This window comes from Meriones unguiculatus, chromosome 1, assembly GCF_030254825.1.
Source record: "Meriones unguiculatus strain TT.TT164.6M chromosome 1, Bangor_MerUng_6.1, whole genome shotgun sequence".
NCBI lineage: Eukaryota > Metazoa > Chordata > Mammalia > Rodentia > Muridae > Meriones > Meriones unguiculatus.
The window spans coordinates 187301890-187325432 of record NC_083349.1 but is presented as its reverse complement, the minus strand read 5'-3'; the positions used below and the strand labels follow the sequence as shown (position 1 = coordinate 187325432).

The 23543-nt window shown below is 40.8% G+C and overlaps 1 protein-coding gene across 3 annotated transcripts in view; it reads right to left on the bottom strand.

Annotated features, from left to right (window-relative positions):
* Positions 1–18294: 18294 nt before the first annotated feature.
* Arhgap20 (Rho GTPase activating protein 20) overlaps positions 18295–23543 on the bottom strand; it is an 88016-nt gene continuing 82767 nt past the window's right edge. For all 3 annotated transcript variants that reach the window (XM_060373813.1, XM_060373811.1, XM_060373815.1), the window contains one exon: positions 18295–23480. In XM_060373813.1, the coding sequence (XP_060229796.1) occupies positions 21628–23480 (1853 nt within the window). In that variant the 3' untranslated portion in view covers positions 18295–21627. The remainder of the gene's footprint in view (positions 23481–23543) is intronic.

The following is a 23543-nucleotide window of genomic DNA, read 5'->3' as shown; positions in this document are numbered from 1 at the left end:
TTGATCATGGCTACCCCTAACTCTCCCTTGCCTCTACTTCTGGATTCCACTCCTCAGTAAGTCCTCCTCTCAAGTCCTTTTCTTTGTAAAAATGACTCACTGAGTCCAATTAGTGCTTCCTGAATGCTCATGGCTACAAGGCCAGGCACACAAGCACGCACAGCCTACCAGAAGCCTTTCCCCGACAAAGTGACTCTCCTTCCCCCAGCAGACATCATGGCAATAGTTTTCCAGCTAGAGGAGTTGCCTCAGGAGTCCCCGACTGGCATGTTCACATGCAGGTCTTATGCAAGTAACCACAGCTGCTGTGAGGTCATGCATGCAGAGGCCGTGTCAGGCCCAGACGTCTGCATCCTTCCCCCATCCTTTGGCTATTAAATTCTCTGCCACCATCTCGAGAGATGTTTCTTGAGCCTTGCGGGGCTGATTTAGATATCCCATTCGTGGCCAATCAATCAATGGGTACTTATCCTCAACAATTTGACCTGGTATTAATCACCGTTTACTGCCAAAAGAAGTTTCTCTGACTAAGGATGAGAACAGTGTTGATCGATGGTTACAAAAAAGAATTTAGAAGGCAGTTTAACAACATACCCATTTAGAAAAAGAAAATAGTACTAGGTTCCCACCCATAAGCCCTGCTGCCGCCTACCCACAGAGATTATGGTCTATCAGCCACGGGCTTCTGACAAGGCTTACAGTGCCAGACATGGATTCCTCTGGTGGAGGAGGCCTCCAATCAGAAAGCGGTTGGTAACCCCCATAGTCGTCATGCCACTATGACTGCAGCACTAATCATATCTTGACTTGCAGTGAGTATGTTAGCATGTGGGATTCACTGCCGCATATGATTGGCTTTTCTCACTCAGGAACCTACATAGAACCTTCTGTCTGGAGCACTTTGAAAGCTGAACAGTGGGGAGGGATTTTTCAGGTCTGTTCCAGCTGTTTAACTTTGTGATATCTTCAGCAATAGGGTGGGCAACCAAAAGTAACAGCATCAGCCTGTGTTGTTTGAGGACCCTCTGGGGCCTCCGTGACCAACAGGGTGTTATTGTACGGGGTATCTACCATCCTGGCACTGAGATTTTCATTTAGTATCCCATGTCTTACTGTCTTACTGGACAATCTTACCCACATTTCTTATAATTAATGATGTTGGGCACCTACCAAGTGCTTATTGGGCATTTCTGTAGTCCCTTTGGTGAAGTATCTTTTCAGGTCTTTTGCCAACATTATAAACTGGATTGTGTCTATGCTCCGTGAGTAGGATTTCTTTACTTTAAATTTGTTAGATGTCTATGTAAAACCGTTGACCCCAAGTCTAGCAGTCTGATGCAGATCTGTTCATCAGCTTCCATTTTTACAGGATGTTGGGTATGACATAGTTCAGGCTGGTTTCAGAATGACTAGGCTGGTCTTGAATCTCCTGCCTCAGCTTCCTGAGTGCTGGAATGACAGGACACACCACCATTCTTTTCTTCATCAGCATGCTATCATTTGATGAAGAGACATATTTAATTTTGATGATTGACTCTTTTCCTTCACGCATGGTCTAATTTTTACCCAAGAGTCTCCTTTCAGCCCCGAGGCAGGCACAGCAGAACAAGGAGCTCCAAAAGAACCCAAGATAATGGGATGCAATGGGATAGAGGAGCCTTCACCATTTAAGGGTACAAGAGTCTGGAAGTGTGGCTGTGAAAAGGCACAAGCTCAGTCAGTGATCACCAACCCCACAGGGGTCCATTATCCGGCCCACACTTCCTGATCCTTTCCCATCCTATGTAATTCCTATGTAACTCTTGCTTAAAAACACCCTTTCACCTCTCCCACATTCCGAAGGGTTCTGGAAAGGCAGGAAGAAAAGACTGCAAAACTCAAATCAGACTCTCATTACTTATTTACATTTCTAGAAAAATATCCTTGAGGCATCTTAGTCCATGGAGCAGAAAGCCAGGCAGACCTTTGTGCAGTTGGGAGGGTCACATGGAAGCCAAAGGTTGACAACCCATGAGGATCCAGAACAAACTCCCAAGCAAGCTTCCAAAGGCATCTGATCCTCTCACCTCTAATGGCTGCTTTAAACACCCCTCCTCTAAATCTCATTTTAAAACATTTACCTATAAAATTCACAAAGAACAAATAAAAATTTTTACAAAAACTCTAAAACACACTTAACACAAATACTCTCATTTCTATGATTTAAGTGGTTTATTTTGTCAGAATAAAACAGATCAAAGTAAAGGACATCGGTGTTGCCAACACCCTGTGCAGTTTTATAAGTGGTTTTTATTTTTCCTGAAAAATTTATGGGGGCCTCTGTTTCCACCCCTGAGAAACCGAAGCAAGCTGTGGCCAGGAGGGGTCAGCTCGTTGCAGAAATGCCATTGAGAAAATACCTTAGAATAGCAGAACTTAGGAAGAAAAAGATTTTTCTCTCCTCCTTCTTTAAATTACCTACTTTCCTTTTCGGAGACAATAGAGGAAGCAGAGTGGAGAATATGTTGTGAAATAAGGTGCCATTTTTATGGGAATAATTAGTATCCCCAGGTTCAGATGCTGTGGACTATCTATACCATACCCCTGCTGAGCTGGTGGTGCAGGGGGCTTGAGACCTAGAGGTATCAAGCCGGGGTAGGCTTGTACTATCTCTAAATGTGGGGCTTGGCAGATGGGGCTACCAGTCTGCTTCTGAATACATAGAAGTTGCCTTTTTTTCTGGATTGGGGTGGAAGAGCCCAGGGCTCCTTGCTGGAAGAGACTTAAAAAGTCCAAAAGCTAAGTAAGTCTTGTTTTTCATTTCCTCTGAGCTGATCTAGCCACTGGAAAAATGCCAGTTCAAATATTCAAATGTGGGCTCTGTCTCACCCCAGTTGGGCCTTCAGAGCCTGTGAAGCTGGGGGCCTAGCCACCTGCTAGGGGGAGGAACTAAAGGTAGGCTAAAGGTGGGGGAGGAGGTAAGGTAGGCAGCTTAAAGGTCTTTCTGAATAGTGAGTTCAACAAACAATGGGTGCTAAGGGCAAAGGGCCAATCCTTAAGGCTTCAAAGCAGGAGTGGCTCGGTTTTCTCTCTGCATCTGCAGGAGAAGGGAAGGTGGGAGGTGGACACGGAAGACAGCAAAGATAAGAAGCTATGGCCTGGTGTTAGGTTACAAAGCCACCGGGAAGATGTGGAGAAAGCTATCTTTATGCAATATGCCCATTGTAGACAGATAGGCGGCCTAGGGCCTTCATCTTCCTTAATCTCAGATTCTGAGAGAAAGCCTTTTTTGTGGACTGAGCCATCACTCACAGACAAGGACTGGGGTGAACGTCAGAGCCTTTGCTAATGACTCTGAAAGAGAAGGTGAGCCCAGGGAACATGGATAGCTTCCCAAGCCCAGGACTACCCATGAGCCACCCAGCATTATGCTTTGCGTTTTCCTTTGCCCTCAGAACAAAGCATCTTGCCCCTGAGAGGTAGTGGGAGGGTGGTGCTGCTCCTGTTAAGTGATCAGCAGCATGTGCAGGCCCCTAAAGTTCCCAGGTCTAGACACGCCCCACCCAGACCTACAGCCTAAGGAGTGAAAGCCCAATGCCCCAGTTTTGTTTACAGGACACCAGGCCAACAGTTTAGATGGGTGCCACGTGACACTGAGAGCAATCTGAACGCAGACCAGCCACCTGTCCATTGTAGCCTGCACTTGAGGCCAAGTGGAGGGAAGGCATCTTAAGAGCCAGATGAATCAGCTTGCTCAGGCCTGAGCATTGCTTTTGTGTCTGTCCTTAAAGGACCCAGGGTTTCTGTGTACTACCACGGCTCGGGGTCCATGTGTGACACTAGTGGCCTGTGACACCTGGATGAATGCTAGAGAAGTACCAGGGCACTGTGTTTGCATTTGAGAGGACTGGAAGCTAAAGCCAACAGGCCAAGATTCTCAGTGTAGAGGGGATTTGGATTTAAGAAAGGCCAAGGCAAGGCTGTCTCTGCCTGGAGGCATCTCGCCTGCTGCTAGTGTCTAAGTAGGCATTGGATGACCTGCTTTTGCAGTCAGCAAATGCGAGCCCTGGAGAAGCAACGCCCTGCTACTTCCTGATTGCAGAACTACTGCCAGATGTGGCCTCTACGGGTCATTTGAGGTTGGCCAGTAGGTTTCTTAGGTCACTTCTGATGGCTCTGATTTTCATTGATACTTTTAATCTTTTGACACAACCTGGAAGCAACAGAAGGAAAAATAGACCACAAAATATTTAAGCTGTCAGCTTGATTCTCCTCCATCTGCACACATGTCCGGTGCTATAAACCTCTGGGCAATTTCCCTGTCTTCACATTGCCAAGAATGTGTTTGCCCTAGATGTCCTTAGAGACCCCTGCTTGCCTCAGGGAGTCCCTGTGGACACCTGACCCAAGATTTCTTCCTCAAGCCATGGCTCCTGTCAACTCCATCTTCCTTCCCTATATCACTTTTCTCTTCAGCCCTTTCTACATCTAATACATTAACTAACTACTGTGCCCTGCACCCGCACTTTTGACATCCCCTGAGGCGTCGTTGTGGGGTTACAGCAGCATTGGTTGGGGGGCGATTGAGAGAAAGTTATTTCCTTCTGGTCAAAAGGAAGCAAAAATTAAAACAACAACAACAAAACCACTCATTCTACGGAGCAGGGAGATGGCTCAGTGGGGAAAGTGCTTGCCCCACAAGTGTGAGAGCCTGAGTTCAGACCCCTCAACACCCATGTGCAAGCCACGTGTGACCACCATCACCTGTAACCCTAGACAGATAATTGCCAGTTTTCCCCCCTCAATTTGTGAGCCTATCTATAGTTTTGCTGAGCTTTAAAATATTTTTGTTTATGTTTATTTACATTAGTGTCTGATCTTTATTTTGTTCTTTGCTCTAGAGGTTTTTTTTTTTTCCAGTGAGAACTTAGCTTATTAGCTTAAATTTTCTGATAGATTTATTTTGATTTTTTAAAAAATCTATGTGTATGTATATGTACTAGTGTAAATAGATGTATGCCACAAATGTAGTATCTGAAGAGGCCAAAAGGGGACACTTAAGTACCCTGGATCAGGGTCTCCAGGCACTGTGAGCCATTTGACATGGATGCTGGGACTTACACTCTGTTCTGCAGTGTTTTAACTAGACTGGGGTGTGAGGGGGTTCTCTTCTGGTGTTCTAAATGCCTCCTGTACCTAAATAGAATCATTTTCACAGGTTTGGGAAAATTTCTGCTATGGCTTGAGAAATGTCTTTTCATACAAATATGCTCATATGCTAACCAGATGGCTGTTTGTTTTTTTGAATTCTTTATGTATACTGAGTATTAACCTTATTTTTAAGTGCCGGAGCCAAAGCTATCTACTGAAGCCAAAGTCAAAGCTATGTAGTGGAGCCAAAGCTATCTACTGACACCTAAGTCAATTAGTGAGTCAAAGCTATCTAGTGGAGACAAAAGGTGTTTACTAGGCCAAAGCCAAATAGTGAGCAAAGGTCATTTAGTGGAGACCTAAAGCTATTTAGTGAAAGTTATCTAGGACCCTAACTCATGGGTGATAGACTGTGAGGACATCGTTTGTTAGAGCATCTGTGAGAAAACATCCCTATGGTATCTTGCAGGCACCCTATTTAACACATGAAAGCACTCTTCCTGTCTCCTGCAGCAGCTAATTACCTTCTCCTTTTTCCTGCCTTCTCCCTGTATAAGTTGGGTAAAAATTTCTAATAAATGAAGCTTTGATCAGACAAACAGACTTGGCTTCCTTCCTTGCGCTTCTCGTCCCCTCCCATTCCTTCCACTCTCCTCCCTTAGGAACCCACGTTGAAGTCCCACGGGTTGGGACATTTAAGAAAAACAGCTGGCGAGGATTTTCTGTTTTGTAGGCTGTGTCTTCACTTTGGTAATTTTTTGTTTGCTGTTTAGAAATAAAAATTTTAAGTTGATTCAGTTCCCGTTGTCAAATATAGTTATTTCCTGAGGACTTGAAGTTCCCTCTAGGAAGCCATTACCTCAGCATGGATATTAGGGTGTTTTTGGTGCATTTTCTTCTAGTAGTTTCAAAGGTCTTGATATCTGTTGGTTTATCCAGAGTTGATTTTTGAACAGTGTGAACTAAAGTCTCAATATTCCACATGCAAATATCCATTTGTTCTGGCACCATTTGTTAAAGGTGTTTTTAATGTTTGTTTGGTTTGTTTTGGTTATTATTATTATTATTATCTTTTGGTCAATAATTTTTTTTCCACCTTTTTCAAGAGTCTGATGGTTGCAGGTATCTTTATGAGTTTATGTCTGCACTCTCTCTTCTATTCTTTGGGCATATAAAGTTGTGCTTTTTTTTTCTGCCATTGCTTTACATCTATACTATAATTTGAAATTAGATAATACATCCAGAATTCATATTTGCTCAAGTGCTTTGAATAATTAAGGTCTTGTGCTTCTATATAAATTATGTGCACAATAAATACAAGATCTACTTAAAGTCTAGGATCTACATATGAAAGAAAAGATGCTCTTTTTCTGAATCTGACAAGGTTAATGATCTGTGGTATCCATTTTCACACAAATTTCATGATCTTCTTATTTAATGTTGAATAAAATACTATGGTGTATATATACACATTACATGGTTTCGTTTCTTAGCTATTGTGAAATTGTGTCAATAAACATGTATAAATACGTGTGTTTCTGTGGGAAGAATTAGTCCTCCAGGTATACATTCAGGAATGGTGGAGCTGGGTCATACTGTAGTTCTCGGGTTAGGTTCCCGGGAACTAGCTGAAATCTCAAAGGAGCTTTAATTCTATTTCCCTGATGGCTATGGATATTGAACACTTTTGCAAATATTTATTGGCTATTTCTGCTTCTTCTTTTGAGAACTGTCTATTCAGAGTCTGTTAGTCCATTTATTGACTGGAAGATGTGTGTTTACTATTTGCAGGTTATATGGTCTATATTAATCCCTTGAGATCTAGTTGGGAAGATTTCTTTTCATCCGTGGCTGTCTCTTTTTAGTCTGATATAATCTCATTTCTCAGTTATTCCCCATGCTACTGGAGTCATTTTCAAAGAGTTCACGCCTCTGCTAATGTCTTAAACTACCATCCCAATGTTTACTTCTAGCACTGTCAGCATTGCAGGCTTTGTAAGGTCCTTTACACACTTTGAATTGATCTTTAAAAGTACAGGATGAGAAGGAGGTATCTGATTTCATTCTTTGCGTGTTTATATCATTCTCCCAGTGTTATTTGTTGAAGATGCTTTATTTTAAAACAAAGTATATTTCTGATAGCACAACAACCTAATTTTTGACAAAGTGGTGAGTTTTTTTTTTTTTTGGGGGGGGCTATGTTCTAGTCTATTGGACTACATGTCTATTTTTGTGCCAAAGACCTTGCTGTCTTTGTCACTGTAACTCTGTAGTATAATTTAAGATCAAGTATTGTGACACTTTCAGCATCACCCATTTTGACTTGTGTCTCTTGTGATTCCATATGAAGTTTAGGACTTTTTTTTTTTTTTTTTAAGAATGTAATTAGAACTTTGGTAGAGGACTGTATTGAATCTAAAGACCTCTTTCAGTAAGAGTTAAGATATAGATTCTGCCAAACAATAAATATGGAGTCTTCCTATTTTCTAGGTTTCAACTTTTTCAGTTTTTTAAAAGTTTTTATTAAAAAAAAAAAGTCTTTCACTTTGAGGATTGGTTTCTTCCTCTGGTTGTAAGCAGCTGTGATTGGAACGTTCCAGCACCTTCATTATTGATGTTTTGCAGAGTTTGATGAGTAATTTGACTTTGCTTTCTCTATTGTTATTTCCTTCATTTCTTTCTCTTGTCTCACTGCTGTAGCTAAGTATCTTAAGTACTTTCTGGAATGAGTAGAGAGTGGGGACCTCTGTCTTATTACAGATTTTAGAGGAAGAATTTTGTCACTGCCTTACTATATTGGCTCCAGCTTTCTTCTGAACATAATTTATTCTGTTTCATTTGTTAGTAGTTTCTGTTCGTGTTTTATCATGAAGGAATATTGAACTTTTATCAAATGTCTTTCTGAATCTGTTAAGAAAGAAATAATATTATTAAATCTCAAAATGTCATATTACACTTGAGTATGGTGGGTGAGCTTTGTATCTAGGGAGTAAATAATCTTAGTTATGATGTTGAAAAATGTTACATCTATGGTTATTGGGATTTCTCCATATTTTCCTTTTTTTTGTCCTTGTCAAGTTTTGTTATCATGGTAACATTGCTCTGTTGAATGAATTTGATAGCATTTCCCCCCTTTCTACTGCAGTTTGAAAAGTGTTGATTTTAGCTTTTTTAACATCTGATAGAATAAAGTAGCAAATATATTCAGTTTTGTGCTTTTTTTTTGCAGGGTGATTATAGATGTTCAAACACACACACACTTACACACTTACCCATATGCTTTTCTTTGTAGAATTACTGCCCCAATGTCATTATAGATGTTTAAACACACACACACACACACACACACACACACACACACACTCATACACATTTTATTTTATTTATAATTCAATTTTGAGATGTTTATATATTCTGCCTAGAATATGTAATCCATGGGTGTTGGAAGAAACAGTCCATAGATCTGTCAAGTCCAACTAGTTCACTGTAGCTCAGAAGTTTTTTTCTTTTTCTTTCTTTCTTTTTTAACTCCTGCATTTTAGTTTGGGAGATCTATCTAAAAAGAAAAGTATTTAAGTCATCCACTATCATTGGATTATGACCTATCTGACCTTGTGCTGTTTGCTCTGTGAAAGTGGAAACTTTCTCAGAGTATAGAAATTCAGTCTTCTGGATGAGTTCTTATCTATCTATCTATCATCTATCTATCTATCTATCTATCTATCTATCTATCTATCTATCTATCTATCTATCATTTGACATCCTTGTTGTAGCTATGTCCCTCCTCACCTCCCAGTTCCACCTGCCCTCCTTCCTCTCCCTACCACTTTTCCTCAGAAAAGGGGAGATTCCTTTCTTATCCACCCCAGTTCATCAAGTTGTATCAGGACTGAGTGTGTCCTCTTCCCCTGTGGCCTGGCAAGGCAGTCCTCCAGAGGAAAATGAACAAAAAGCTGGCAAGTGAACCCATGTCCAATGCAGTCCCCACTTCCTTTACTAGAGGACCCACATGAAGCCTAAGATGCCCATCTGCTATATCTTTGTAGAGGGTCTAGGTCCAGTTCCTGTATGGTCTTTGGTTGGTGCTTCAGTCTCAGCAAGCCCCTCAGGGCCCTGGTTAGTTGGCTGTTATGGAGCTCCTGTAACTTCCAGGTCATTTGCTCTTTCCTCCCACCTTTCCACAAGATTCCATTTGTATTACCCAATGTTTGGCTGTGAGTCTCAGCATGTTTTGAGGAGCTGCTGGGTAGAGCCTCTTAGAGAACAACTCTGTCAGGCTCCTAGCAGAGTACCTGCAAGCCTAGCAGAGTATCGTTCGTAGTGTCAGGGGCTGGCACTCTCCGAGAGGGTGGGTCAGGCATTGGTTGGGCATTTCCTCAGTCTCTGCTCTATCTTCATCCTGCACACCTTGCAGGCAAGGTAAATTTTGGGTCCAAGTTTTTGTAGGTGGGTTGTTCCCCACCCTCTGCTAGGAGTCTAGTTAGAGGACTCTAGTTAGAGGATGTCCTCTTCAATTGCTATGGCCTCTGCTACTAGCAGTCTCTGCTTGAGTCCCCCTCATGTCCTCCCAGGAGCCCACCTTGACTTAGGTCTCCAGCTTGTCACAGAGATTCCCCCACTCTCAGTTTCTCTTTTCTCTGCAGGCCCTCTGTCCTCTCACCCTTGCTCTCCCCAGGTTTGATCTCCAACCTCTTAACCCTCTGTGCCCCTCTCCTACCTTGTTCCCTTCCTTTAGCCACCACTTCTGTCTATTATATCTTCCCCATCCTCCCTTGGATCTTCTATGTTACTTATCTTCTTTGGGTCTGTGCCTCATAATATGCTTATCCTGTATTATATGGCTAAAATCCACTTATTTTAAAAATTAATTTATTTTTTTATTAATTACAGTTTATTCACTATGTCTCCCAGCTGTAGCCTCTTCCCTCTTCTGCTCCCAATCCCACACTCCTTCTGTCATCTTCTCCCATGCCCCTTCCCAAGTCCACTGATGGGGAGGTGCTCCTCCCCTTCCCTCTGACCCTAGCCTGTCAGGTCTTAGGAGACTGGCTGCATTGTCTTCCTCTGTGGCCTAGCAAGGCTGCTCCCACCTTAAGGGGAGGTGATCAAAGAGCCACCCACTGAGTTCATGTCAGAGACAGTCCCTGTTACCATTACTAGGGAACTCATTTGGACACTGAACTACCATGGGTACCATGGGCTACATCTGTGCAGGGGTTCTAGGTTATCTCCATGCATGGTCCTTGGTTGGAGTATTAGTCTCAGAAAAGATTCCTTTGCCCAGATGTTTTTGTTCTGTTGCTCTCCTTGTGGAGCTCCTGTCCCCTCCAGGTCTTTCTGTCTCCTCCTTTCATAAGATTCCCTGCACTCTGCCCAAAGTTTGGCTATGAGTCTCAGTATCTGTTTTAATACCCTGCTGTGTAGAGCCTTTCAGAGGCCATCTGGGGTAGGCTCTTGTCCTTGTTTTCTCTCTCTTCCAATGTCCATTCTGTTTGCCTTTCTGAATGAGGATTGAACATCTTACCCAGGGTCCTCCTTCTTGCTTAGCTTCTTTAGGTGTACAGATTTAATGTAATTATCCTATATGTCTACTATCCACTTAAATGTGAATATATAACATGTGTCTCTTTCTGCTTCTGGGATACCTCACTTAGGATGATCTTTTCTAGTTCCCACAGTTTGCCTGCAAATTTCATGATTTCTTTGTTTTTAATTGCTTAGTAGTATTCCATTGTGTAAATGTACCACAATTTCTGTATCCATTCCTCAACTGAGGGACATCTGGGTTGTCTCCAGATTCTGGCTATTACGAATAAAGCTGCTATGATAATGGTAGAGAAAATGTCCTTGTTGCATACTTGAGCATATTTTGGATATATCCCTAGGAGTGTATAGTTGGATCTTGAGGTAGTACTATTCCTAGTTGTCTGAGAAAGTGCCAGATTGATTTCCAAAGTGGTTGTACAAGTTTACACTAACAAGTGAGTTCATACCACGTATGTCTTTCTGGGTCTGGGTTAGTGATATTTTCTAGTTCCATTCATTTGCCTGCAAATTTCATGATTTTGTTGTTTTTAATAGCTGAGTAGTATTCCATTGTGTAAATTTGCCAGAATCTTTATCCATTCTTAAGTTGAGCGACATCTAGCTTGTTTCCAGATTCTGGCTATTGTGAATAAAGCTACTATGAACATAGTTGAGCAAGTATCCTTATTGTATGGTAGAACATCTTTTGGGTGTATACCCAGGAGTCTTACAGCTTGGTTTTGAGGTAAAGCTATTTCCAATGTTCTGAGAAAGTGCCAGATTGATTTCCAAAGTGGTTGTACAAGTTTATACTCCCACCAGCAATGGAGGAATGTTTCCCTTTCTCTGCACCCTCGCTAGCATGTTCTGTTGCTTGAGACTTTGATCTTAGCCATTCTGACAGATGTGAGATGGAATCTGAGCTGTTTTGATTTGCATTTCCCTGATGACTAAGGAAGTTGAACATTTCTTTATATGCTTCTTGGTTATTTGAGATTCCTCTGTTGTGAATTCTCTGTGTAGTTTTTTGTCCCATTTTTTAATTGGGTTATTTTGTTTATTGGTGTTTGATTTCTTGTGTTCATTATATATTTTGGATATTAGCCCTTTGTTGGATATACAATTGGTAAAGATCTTTCCCTACCAATCTGTAGACTGCTGTTTCATTCTACTGACAATATCCTTTGCTTTGACAGAAGCTTTTCAGTTTCAAAAGGTCCCATTTATTAATTGTTGATCTCAGAGCCTGAGCTGCTGGTGTTCTGTTCAGGAAGTTGTCTCTTGCGCACCAATGAGTTTGAGGCTCTTTCCCACTTTCTCTTCTAATAGATTTAGTGCATCTGGTATTATATTGACGTCTTTGATCCACTTGGATCTGAGTTTTGTGCAGGGAGAATAAATATGGATCTATTTGCATTTTTCTACATGTAGACATTCAGTTACACCAGTACCATTTGTTGAAGATGCTGTCTTTTTTCCATTGTATTTTTTTTGGCTCCTTTGTCAAAACTTAAGTGATGATAGGTATGTAGGTTTATTTCTGGGGCTTTGATTCAAGTCCATTGAACAAACAGTCTATTTCTATGCCAGTACCATGAAGTTTTTCATATTACTATTGCTCTGTAGTATAGCTTGAAGTCAAGGACAGAGATACCTCCAGAAGATTTTTTATTGTATAGAATTGGTTTTCTATTTTGGTTTTGTTGATTATATGAAATTTAGAATTGTTCTTTCAAGGTCTGTAAAGAACTGTGTTGGTATTTTAACAGGGATTGCATTGACTCTGTAGATTGCTTTTGGTAAGAGGGCCAGTTTTACTATGTTAATCCTACTAATCCACAAGCATGGGACATCTTATCATTTTTTATATCTTTAATTTCATTCTTCAGAGACTTGAAATTCTTGTCATACAGGTCTTTCCCTTGCTTGGTTAGAATTACACCAAGATCCTTTATATTATTTGTGGCTATTGTGAAGGTTATAGTTTCTCTAATTTCTTTCTTAGTCTGTCATTTGTGTAAAGGAGGGCTATTGATTTTTTTAAAAATTAATCTTGTATCCAGACACTTTGCTAAAGCTGTTTATCCATTCTCTGGTGGAATTTTGGGGTTGCTTACATACACTATCATATCATCTGCAAATAGGGATACTTTGACTTCTCAATTTGTATCACCTTAATCTCCTTTAGTTTTCTTATTGTTCTAGCTTAGAACTTCAAGTACTATATTGAAGAGATATGGAGAGAGTGGGCAGCTTTGTCTTCTCCCTGATTTTTTTTAATCGCTTTGAGTTTCTCTCCATTTAATTTGATGTTGTCAGTTGGCTTGCTGTATATAGCTTTTATTACGTTTAGGTATGAGCCTGTGTCCCTGATCTCTCCAAGACTTTCAACTTGAAGGGGTGTTGGATCATGTCAAAGGCTTTTTCTGCATCTAATAAGATAATTGTGTGATTTTTTTTGAGTTTGTTTATATGGTGTATTACTTTGATGGATTTTCATATGTTGAACCATTCCTGCATCCCAGATATAAAGCCCACTTGATCATGGTGGATTATATAGTTGATATAATCTTGGATTTGGTTTTTGAGTATTTTATTGAGTATTTTTTCATCAATGTTCATGAGTGAAATTAGTCTGAAATTCTTTCTTTGTTGAGTCTTTGTGTGGCTTAGGTGTCAGGATGACTGTGGCTTGGTAGAACAAGTTTGACAATGTTCCTTCTGTTTCTATTTTGTGGAATAGTTTTGAGTATTGGTACAATCTTTTCTTTGATGTCTGGCAGACATTCTGTGCTAAAACCATCTGGACATAGGCCTTTTTTGGTTGGGAGACTTTTAGTGGCTGCTTCTATTTCCTTAGGGATTATGGGACTGTTTGAACTGTTTACCTGATCTTGATTTAGCTTTGGTAGGTGAATTCTATCCAGAAAATTATCCATTGCTTTTAGATTTTTCAATTTTGTGGAATATAGGGTTTTGAAGATCTAACGACTCTTTGGATTTCCTCATTGTATGTTATTATGTCCCCCTTTTGTTTCTGATTTTGTTAATTTCTGCAGTTTATTTTGGCTAAGAGTTTGTCTGTCTTGTTGATTTTCTCAAAGAACCAGCCCTTGGTTTCATTGATTCTTTGTATCATTCTCTGTTTCCAATTTATTGATTTCATCCCTGAGTTTGTTGTTTAGTCACCTTTGGTGTATTTGCTTCTTTCTCTTCTAGAGCTTTCAGATGAGCTGCTAAGTTACTAGTATGGGATCTCTCCAATTCTTTATGTGGGTGCTTAGTGCTATGAACTTTCATTGTGTCCCATAAGTTTGGTTATATTTTGCCTTCATTTTCTTTGACTACTAGAAAGTCATTATTTCTTTCTTTCTTTCTTTCTTCCATTACCCCATGGTCTTTGAGTAGGGAGTTGTTCAGTTTTCCATGTTTGTAGGCTTTCCGTTGTTTCTATTGTTGCTGAGTTCCAGCTTTAGTGCATGGTGGTCTAATAAGATGCAGGGGGTTATTTCAATCTTTTTTATATCTGCTGAGGCTTGCTTTGTGACTGATTATATGGTCAGTTTTGGAGAATGTTCCGGGAGGTGCTGAGAAGAAGTATATTCTCTTGTGTTTGGATGAAATGTTCTGTAGATATGTTAGGTGCATTTGATTCATGACATCTGTTAGTTTCTTTATTCCCCAATTCATTTCTGTCTTGATGATCTACCCATTGGAGAGAGTGGGGTGTTGAAGTCTCCCACTATTAATATGTGGGGTGTGGGGTTTGATGTATGATTTAAGCTTTAGTAATGTTTTTTTTTTTTTTTACAAATGTGGGCATCTGTATTTGGAGCATAGATGTTCGAATTGAGACATCATTTTGGTTGATTTTTCCTTTGACATGTATGAAGTGTCCTTCCCCATATCTTTTAATTTTGGTTGAAAGTCTATTTTATTAGATACTAGAATGGCTACTCCAGCTTGCTTCTTGGGTCCATTTGCTTAGAAAATATTTTCCAGCCCTTTACTGAAGTAATGTCTATGTTGCTGAGGTGTGTTTCTTGTATGCAGCAGAATGCAGCAGGGAGTTGATGCCATTGATTTTGAGAGATGTTAATGACCAGTTATTGTTACTTACTATTATTTTAATGTTGGTGGTGCTAGTTTGTGTGTGTGTGTGTGTGTGTGTGTGTGTGTGTGTGATTCCTTCTTTTGGTTATGCTGATGTGGGTTATTTATTACCTGTGTTTTCCTGGGTGTAGCTGGCCTCCTTGGGTTGGAGTTTCCCTTCTAGTTATCTTTTGTAGGGCTGGATTTGTGGACAGGTACTGTTTAAATTTGTTTTTGTCATGGAATATTTTGTTTTTTTCTCTTTGTGGTGATTAAAAGTTTTGCTGGGTAAAGTATTTGGGTCTGACATCTGTGGTTTCTTAGTGTCTGTAAGATATCTGTCCAGGCCCTTCTGGCTTTTAGAGTTTCTGATAAGAAATCAGGTGTAATTTTGATAGGTTTGCCTTTATGTGTGACTTGGCTTCTTTCTCTTACAGCTTTTAATATTCTCTCTTTGTTCTTATATTTAGTATTTTGATTATTATGTGGTAGGGTGATCTTCTTTTCTGGTCCAATCTATTTGCTGTTATAAGCTTCTTTTATGTTTATAGACCTCTCTTTCTTTAGGTTGGAAAGTTTTCTTCTATGAATTTGTTGAAAATATTTTCTGGGCCTTGGAGCTGGGAGTCTTTCCTTTTTCTATTATTCTTAGGTTTGGTCTTTTCATGGTGTCCCTGATTTCTTGGATGTTCTGTGTCAGGAGCTTTTTAGATTTAACATTTTCTTTGACTGAGCTATCATTTTTTTTTCAATCATATCTTCTACCCCTGAGATTCTCTCTTTTATCTCTTGTATTCTGTTGGTGATGCTTGTGCCTGTAGTTCCTGTCCTCTTCCCTAGGTTTTCCATCTCCAGGAATGCCTCAGATTGTATTTTCTTTATTGCTTCTAGTTCCATTTTTAGGTCTTGAATACTATTACTCATTTCCTTCTCAAGTTTGTTTGTAGTTTTCTATATTTCTTTAATGGATTTGTTCAATTCTTTCACCTGCTTGATTGTACTTTCCTGTGATACTTTGAGAGCTTTACTGTTCTCCTTTAAGGCTGCTATCATTTCCATAACTTCAGATTTAAAATCTTTTTCTTGTGTTTCAGATGTGATATTATCTCCAGATCTTGCTGTGGTAGGACCACTGGTTTCCTGTGGTGTCAGATGGCACTGAGTTTTGTTGCTTGCGTTCTTACCCTGGCCTCTAGCCATCTGGCCCAGGTAGGCCAACAGGTGAGAGCAGGTAGTGAGATATTCAAGCCTAATGCTGCTCTGATACCCCACAGGGCTCCTTGGGGTGGGGGACAGTGGGGCTTGCCGTCCGTGTCCCAGGTGGGACAGGCAGATGGGAAACAGGCAGAAAGATCTCTAAGCTGAGAGCTGTGTGGTCCAGCATCACACAGGCCTCATTGGGATGGAAGGCAATGGGGCTTGGATCTTCTGCCCAACTTACCTCCACTGGGCTGGGTCTCTGGATGAATTCTTATCCTTAAGAGATGTTGATTGTTCATCTTCTCTTCCTCCTCCCCTTCTTCTTCATTCTTCTTCTTTCCTCCCCCAGTAAACTCTTTCAGTCTTTAAAGATGAGATAGATGTAGTGTGCTTCTGAATACAGCCAGTTTGTACCTTTTAAATGGTGAGTTGGGACTATTTGCATTTAATATCATTATTGAGAATTCGCTATTTCTATGTTTGTTTTGTTGTTTTGGAGGGGTATGGATTAGGGATTTGCTGGTCTACTCTGTTGGACTTGATGGATTATTTCCTAGGTCTCCTGTGCTCATCTATTACTCTCATGAAATAGTGCTCCTTTTGTGCTCTGGGTGATGGAACCATCTGTGTATAGTATTTTCTCTGGTGCTGGCTTGAACTGCATTGCCTTACTTTGTACTTATCTTGAGATGTTCTTATTTCTCCAGTAATTTTAGATGCTTTTTGCTGAGTATACCAATGTTTGGCAGATACTTGTAGGGTTTGAAATACATCACCTTATGCTTTTCTTGCTTTTTTTTTTTTTAATCTTTGAAAACAGATACTCTTTTCATAGTAAAACTGAGAAAGTTTTTTTTTTTCTTTTTCTCCAATGGCACTAAATATTGTTAGTTTTGCCATGTTGACTGTGGCTTACTGGAGAGTGGTTCTCTGGTTATGCCTAGATGGAATTCTAAATGCCCTTTATGTTTGAATGTCTATTTTCTGTCCAGGTTTGGGGAACTTTCTGCTATTATCTCATTGAATAAATTGTTTTATCTCATTCCAAGGCATGCCTGCCAGGAGACCGCCCCTATCTCAGACCACTTCTAACGTCCTTGTGTAGTCTGCTGAGGCATGGTGAGAGTAGTGTCTCATGGAGAAGGTTAGCCTTCTTTACCACAATTTTGTTTGCATCTCTGCAGCTCGTTGTAGGCTGGCTTTTCTGCACACACCACATTTCCCCAGCCCTCATTGCATCTCCACAGGCTGGGTGGCCTTCTTCAGGTTGCTGTTCTGACTGTGTGTGGGCGCAGGTAGAGCACCCCTCAGTAGCTGCTGCTGACCCTAGCCTGCTGGAAAACATGCGCTAGGGCTTGGCTGCTTTTGTTGTGGAGAAAAATCCTATTAAGCCTGATCTTTTTTTTTTCTTAAGTTTCCTCTGCATTTTTTTTTCTTTTAAATGCTGACTCCTCTTTTACAATAATGTCGTAGAGATGGTTTCTACTTGATGATCTTATCTGAAGCCTTGCTTTTTGAGATCTTTGTGCTTCTCTTTCTCAAGTCAACACATCTAGGAGGGCTTGCCTATCACATTTGGTGTGCGACCTAACAGGAAACTTCTCAACATTCATGTATTTTGATAGTCTATGCTCAGTCATTCCATTTTGGGAGCAAAGATATAAAATACTTTCTTTAAACTTGAAAATTCTAGGCAGCAATAATCCCAGTTCTTGTGATGTGGTAGAGAAAGAGTAAGTCTTCAGGGTACCCATTTTATTCTCTCTGAGTAACAGACTATTTCAGAAGGTTTTAGCCAGTTTATTCAGTTCTTATACAAGAGGCTGCAAAGAAGAATATCTAAATTTAAGTTAATGTAATCTAAAACACAGATAAAACAAGTAGCATCTAAATCTTAATGTCTGCAAACCTGCATCTTATATTACTATGTGAGGTAAAAATCTAAACACTACTTTTACTTTGACAAATGAAAATACTGAAAAACACGTTTAAGTCAATTAAAATTGTCTATGTGCCCTGATGTTGTCCAATAGGAATGCAAAGAACAATATTCTAGTCTAATAGTATCAACAGTGTGTATAGGCTGAGATTTCAAAACCAAAGTCTGCAAATATTCCTTCGTCTTCTGCCAACTCTACAAGAATATTTCACATTGTACAGAGATGAAGCTCCAGGGGTTTACTGTATTTGAAAAGGAAAAAAAAAGAAACAATGCAACACAAAGGTAGTTCAGAAATAGAGCAGGGCTCAGGGAAGGCAGCACACACTGTGAGTGATTTCTTAGTTTCAAAGGAAAGTTTGTTTATGAGAAGACCTCATAACCAAAATGAAAGCAACTGAAGCAAATGCTTTACCCAAATTTATTATTCACAGTATAAAACTTACTGGGAGTAATTAAAAAAAAAAAACAAAAATCTTATTCTTGGTTTGACAAATTAGAACTTTCTGATTCAGTGTTATGACATGCAAAGTACACTATAAAGAAGAGAGCTATTGACATTAGATTGAGTGCTCATTAAAAGTAAACTTCTGTTTCTCTGCAATTTGGGTAGAATTTACTGTTTGTGTGTGTGTATATTGCAGAAATATAATTAAAAGCATTTGTGAAAGTGGATTTGTCCTTCCTACCTAACTGGAACAAATCTGTTTTTATAGTTTCTGAATCCCTTTGAAACCCTTTGAACAGTGGTTAAATTTATACAGAGTCCACTCAATAAACCCCAAGAAGTCAGTAGTCATAAGAAACTGTCATACTTCACAAAGTACCTTCAAAGCACAGATATCCTGGTGTGTGTATAAAGTCAATTGGTTTCTCCCACCAGAATGCTTTAAACATGAAAGAAAATCTCATACACACATGAAATTGAGCTGATACTTCTTTTGGCATATGGACAAACCAGTCCACGTCACTCCAGAAATACAATGAAAAAGCACAATTTCTGACAAAATGGGGACTGTTATGAATAAAACATAACTTGTTTGGTAAACAAGATTTAAAAATATAAAAAGGAGAAACAATTTCACTATTTTACCCTAGAAAACTATGAGTAAAAACTTAAGGCCACAACTCATTATGTATGAAATGGTTAACTGAAAGGGGGCTCAGGCTTCCTGAGCGAAAGAACGCTCCACAGTCGGTATTTCTCCGTGGGACTGTTAACTGCAGGATGACATTTTATTTAACAGACAGCATGGACTTTGTACATGTCCATCATCAGTGCCTTGAAAACCAAACAATTTAAAAGTTAGCAGCAGTTTCTGCAAGGTACAAAAATACACATTTGTTACATAACACGGTAATAAAATTTGTCAAGATATATTATACAAACTCATAGCATTTGAGATAAAGAATCAGTCTAATATATTATAGATTGATGGAGTCTAATAAAATGACATGTCTGTCTTCAAATCATACAATACTTTACAGCAATATCAACAGACTATTCACATTAAGTATAATGGGAGCATTATACTAAGGAAACAGAGTCCGAATGGTTGGTGGCGAACCTTACCAACTATTTTCTTCTATGCTTCAAACTGGGTGGACGATTTTCTACTGGCCATTATGAAAGAAAAAAGAAAGCCAGAATGCTTTAGTTTGTTTAGGAGGCATTTCTTCCGGAGAGACATTCTAAGCCATAAGATCTTCATTCACATCTTGCAATTCTGACAGTAGTATGCCCCAAAGGGAAGGGTCGTCCTGCTAACTTTATACACTAATAGCACAAATGGTATATGTGGATACTTCGGAGTCTTCATATGGAAGTGGTTGGTTACATCTGACTGAGATTGCCAGTGTCACAAAGGAGATCACTGGACACAGAGTTCTAGAGATAATTAAGACCAGGGAAAACAGGGCCATGCCCAAGAGGTAGGTGGCACTTCTCTAGTTAGTACTGAGATAAGTCCATACCCTATAACTGACAATGTGACCTTTAGGAGACATGAACAACATCTGCCATGAGTTTCGTGGTGACTGGTAGGAAAACTAATTTGGGGTAACCTAGTTTTTGAGTGAAAAGTCCTTTTTACAGTGGATTCAAGAGACTGCATAAACTCCAGGAAACTTCTAATAGGTGAGTATCTCAAGGGAAGATATTTATCTATTTTAGGGTATATCCTTCCATCTCATACTGCCTGGCAAGATCTTACTCCTAGGAAAGAAGACATACTGGTACAGCCTTGAAAGTAAAGAGAGAGAAGAAATGTTCATCATAAAATATGATGGCCTAAACTTTAATATTTATAAACTCCAGATCATTTGGAAAAGATGGAGAACTTCAGCAATATATATATATATATATATCCAAAGACAGTGACCATCAGAGACAGCCCAACAGCAACTTCATTCTGTGCTCTACTCAATAATCACTTACAGCCTGTCAGTCTGTAATCAATAACAATCTGTAGAATAAAGGGATAATTAACAACTGTTCTTTTTCTCCTCTTGGTTGACTGTAAACTAACAATCAGGGCTGCAAAGAAACATTTCCACAGGGATGCCATATTGGTAAAGAATTCTTATGGAACCAAGAAGGGAATGTTGTTGCCGAAGACTGCCATCTTTCAAAATGAGAAAGTTGGGACTTAGAGAAAAGTTTTACCTGGCAGCCTGCCATTAAGTCTAAGCCAGTGAGCAGCCCTTTCTGTGACATCTCATGTATCACAGGATCCAACCTTCTGATCTGGATACATATCTACACACATTTTCTTACCAATTCCAGCACAGTAAAAGGCCTTTCTCAATTGCATGATTGCTGCTATTGACATGGCACAAAGCACGGCATCTCTTGCTTCTCTGAAGCCTTTCCTCAGATTAACCAGCCAGGGAAAGTTGATTTTGAAATAATTTCTCTAATTCTTATATGGCTATTTTTTGTTTTTCTACACTACTTGAGCAAATGCCGTTAAGCATGCTCTTTTCGGAGGAGGGATAAGTTATGTTTCTGTAGCGCATCTTTACCACAGGCACAGTGGGAAGGACAACAAAATGATCAAACATCCCCTTTGTATCTCCATTTCTGAAAAATGCAAATGAACTCAACTCTAACAGAAAACAAGACAAAACAAAAAACACCTCAGTCAACCAAGCCACCCAATTACGAGTTGTGTTATCATGACACCCATACTCTTTAATCTTTAAGAGTGGTTTTCTCTTCTTTTATCAATGAGGTGGTCCCTAAAATGACCCCGTGCAGACACGTGACTGGGAAAAGCCACTGACTTGGATTCAGGGACAGGCTTTGCTTTCCATAGTGAATGTACATGCTTTTCTGAATGACTTGGTGACCCCTTTTCTTGCTTACTTATTCCATGGCATAAAGATGGCTTCTCTCTACTGATCCTCTTTACATATCACTAAGGTACTCTGGTCCTCCCAAGTCACCGGACTCACAGACTGTTGACACAGCAGGGTTATTCCACAGAGGACACGTCCTCTGACTTTCTGTCGGTATCTATGTCTCAGGAAAGGACTAACCCACCCTTTCTCAGAAAATGCCTTTCAAAACTTTAGAGTATGAAACATCTCAACAAAGAAACTGTCATATTAGCAATGATTGTCCTTGTGCTACCTACCCCAGGTGTCTTCTAAAGACACTAACTGCTGTCTTTATTTTTATTAGCCCAGTTCCTGTTCTTAAACATCCGATTATTTTGATGCCAGATTCTTATTGCAGGTTAAATGTCTTTGGTTAAATGTCTGTCCCCATCACCACAAACTGTCATAGACTCTGCATCTGGGCTGGCCACATCCTCCCCAGTCCCAAGGCTTGGTGAGGCTCTTTCCCAAGAGTTATTAGAAGGGTACTGCCCTCCACCCTCTTCTCCTTCATGCAACTTCATACAAAGCTTGAGTCTGCTTTCCACCAGGTGGAATGGGGAGCTGGAGTGTTGCTCTGAGTCCTGACAGGCATAAGAACTGCACCCATGGGCTGTCTGTATCGCTCCAGGACTTTCATCTATCTGTAGGTGTATGTCATCGAGACTTTCGTGGAGAGAGTCAGTCTCTGGAGGACCAGAAGCATGTGGAGGTAATTCCAAAGGTTCTTTTAGGGAACAGATTTTCATGTCTTCCGGTCTGGCTGCTTTTGTTTTCTTTTTGAGGGACCAGTTTTTCAAAGTGACCAAACCACTTCTCAACCATGCACTGGGGTGAAGGGTTACAGAATGCATTTGTGATGGTTGCTCCGTGGTACCCTTTCTTAAATAAGCTAGATGGCTGCTGGTCTGCCCCGTGGAGGGACCAGGCATTCCAGAAATGAGGCTGGGACTGTGAAAGTCTGAAGAAAGCTCTTCCTGTTTTCTCCCTGCCTGAAAAGTGCAGTCTATGGGCGAGGAAGTTTCGGTGGGCGTAAACACAGAGTGCTCCGAGATCTGAGAAAAAGCGCTGTCCTGGGAGCTCACTGAGCCCGACGGAGACGTGCCTGGGGAGGATAAGCTCGAATAGCTAGCCCTTGGGCAAAGGTTTAGTCTTGGGGGTAAAACCTTCTCAGTGCTTTGGTGGGTGCCGCTGCTCTTGCCCACCTCAATCCCCATGACCAGACTCTGATTAATGAGTTTTTGCCCCTCGATTTGCAAAGACTTATGCCTTTTGAGATACTCCTCTTCTCCATGCAAGAGGCCAGCCTCACAACTAGTTTTATGCTGTTTCTTTGAATAAATCCCCCTGAGATAGGACAGCTTGTAGTTGTGGTCATCGATGCTGGGTTCTGAACAGCGCCGATGTACCCGGGAGCTCTTCCGGGCATCTGCTGCGTGTGGCGGGGAGAACCCGCCCGTATCTGCATCGAACGGTTGCTTCCTGGCATGATCCTGGGAGGACACGTGGCTGTAAGATGCCACAGAAATGGCCACTGGCTTGGACTTAGTGAAAGCTGTCACCTGATTTCCTTCATGACCGGAAGAGCTTTTCTTCTTTATGTTTTCGTTAGTAGTGTTTCTCTTACTGATGTCAGTGCCTCCAACTGAACTCTGTTGAAGGCGCATCTTACCCTCTTTCTTCAGGGACTGGGTCTGCCCCAGGTAATCTTCTTCCTTCTGAGAGAGCACGGCATCGCAGCTGGACTTGCGTAGCCTTTTCTGGTAAAACTCCCGGAGGTAGGAGAGCTTCGTGTCTAGATAGTCGATGCTGGGCTCTGAGCAGCGCCGGTGCCTCCGCAGGACTTTGGGGGCGTCTGCTGCAGCTGTGGGCAGGCAGCTGGGTGTACCCGGGCCAGCTGGGGCCCTGGCGTCCTCCCCCAGTGAGACCTTCCTGTAGGCTACGAAGACACTCACTGGCTTGGACTCCAGGGGTTGTTTCAGTTGAATGTGTTCGTCTTTAGGCTGATCCAAGTCGAAGTCGCTCAGGGTTAGAAGGCCTTCCACCTCAGGCTGTTCGAGGTCATAGTCGCTGAGGGTTAGGACAGAGTCCATGCTTCTGCTCCCCTGGCCGAGTTTCTTCACCAGGTCACTGCACGGAGCGTCGGCATCCTCATTGAGCTCGTTTTCCAAGCTGTCATAGGAGGAGTCATTCATCTGGAAGCAAGACATATCTGTGCGCAGAAAGGACACCATGGTCAACAGCCTCACAGATCCAACCTGTACTGCCTTTAAGG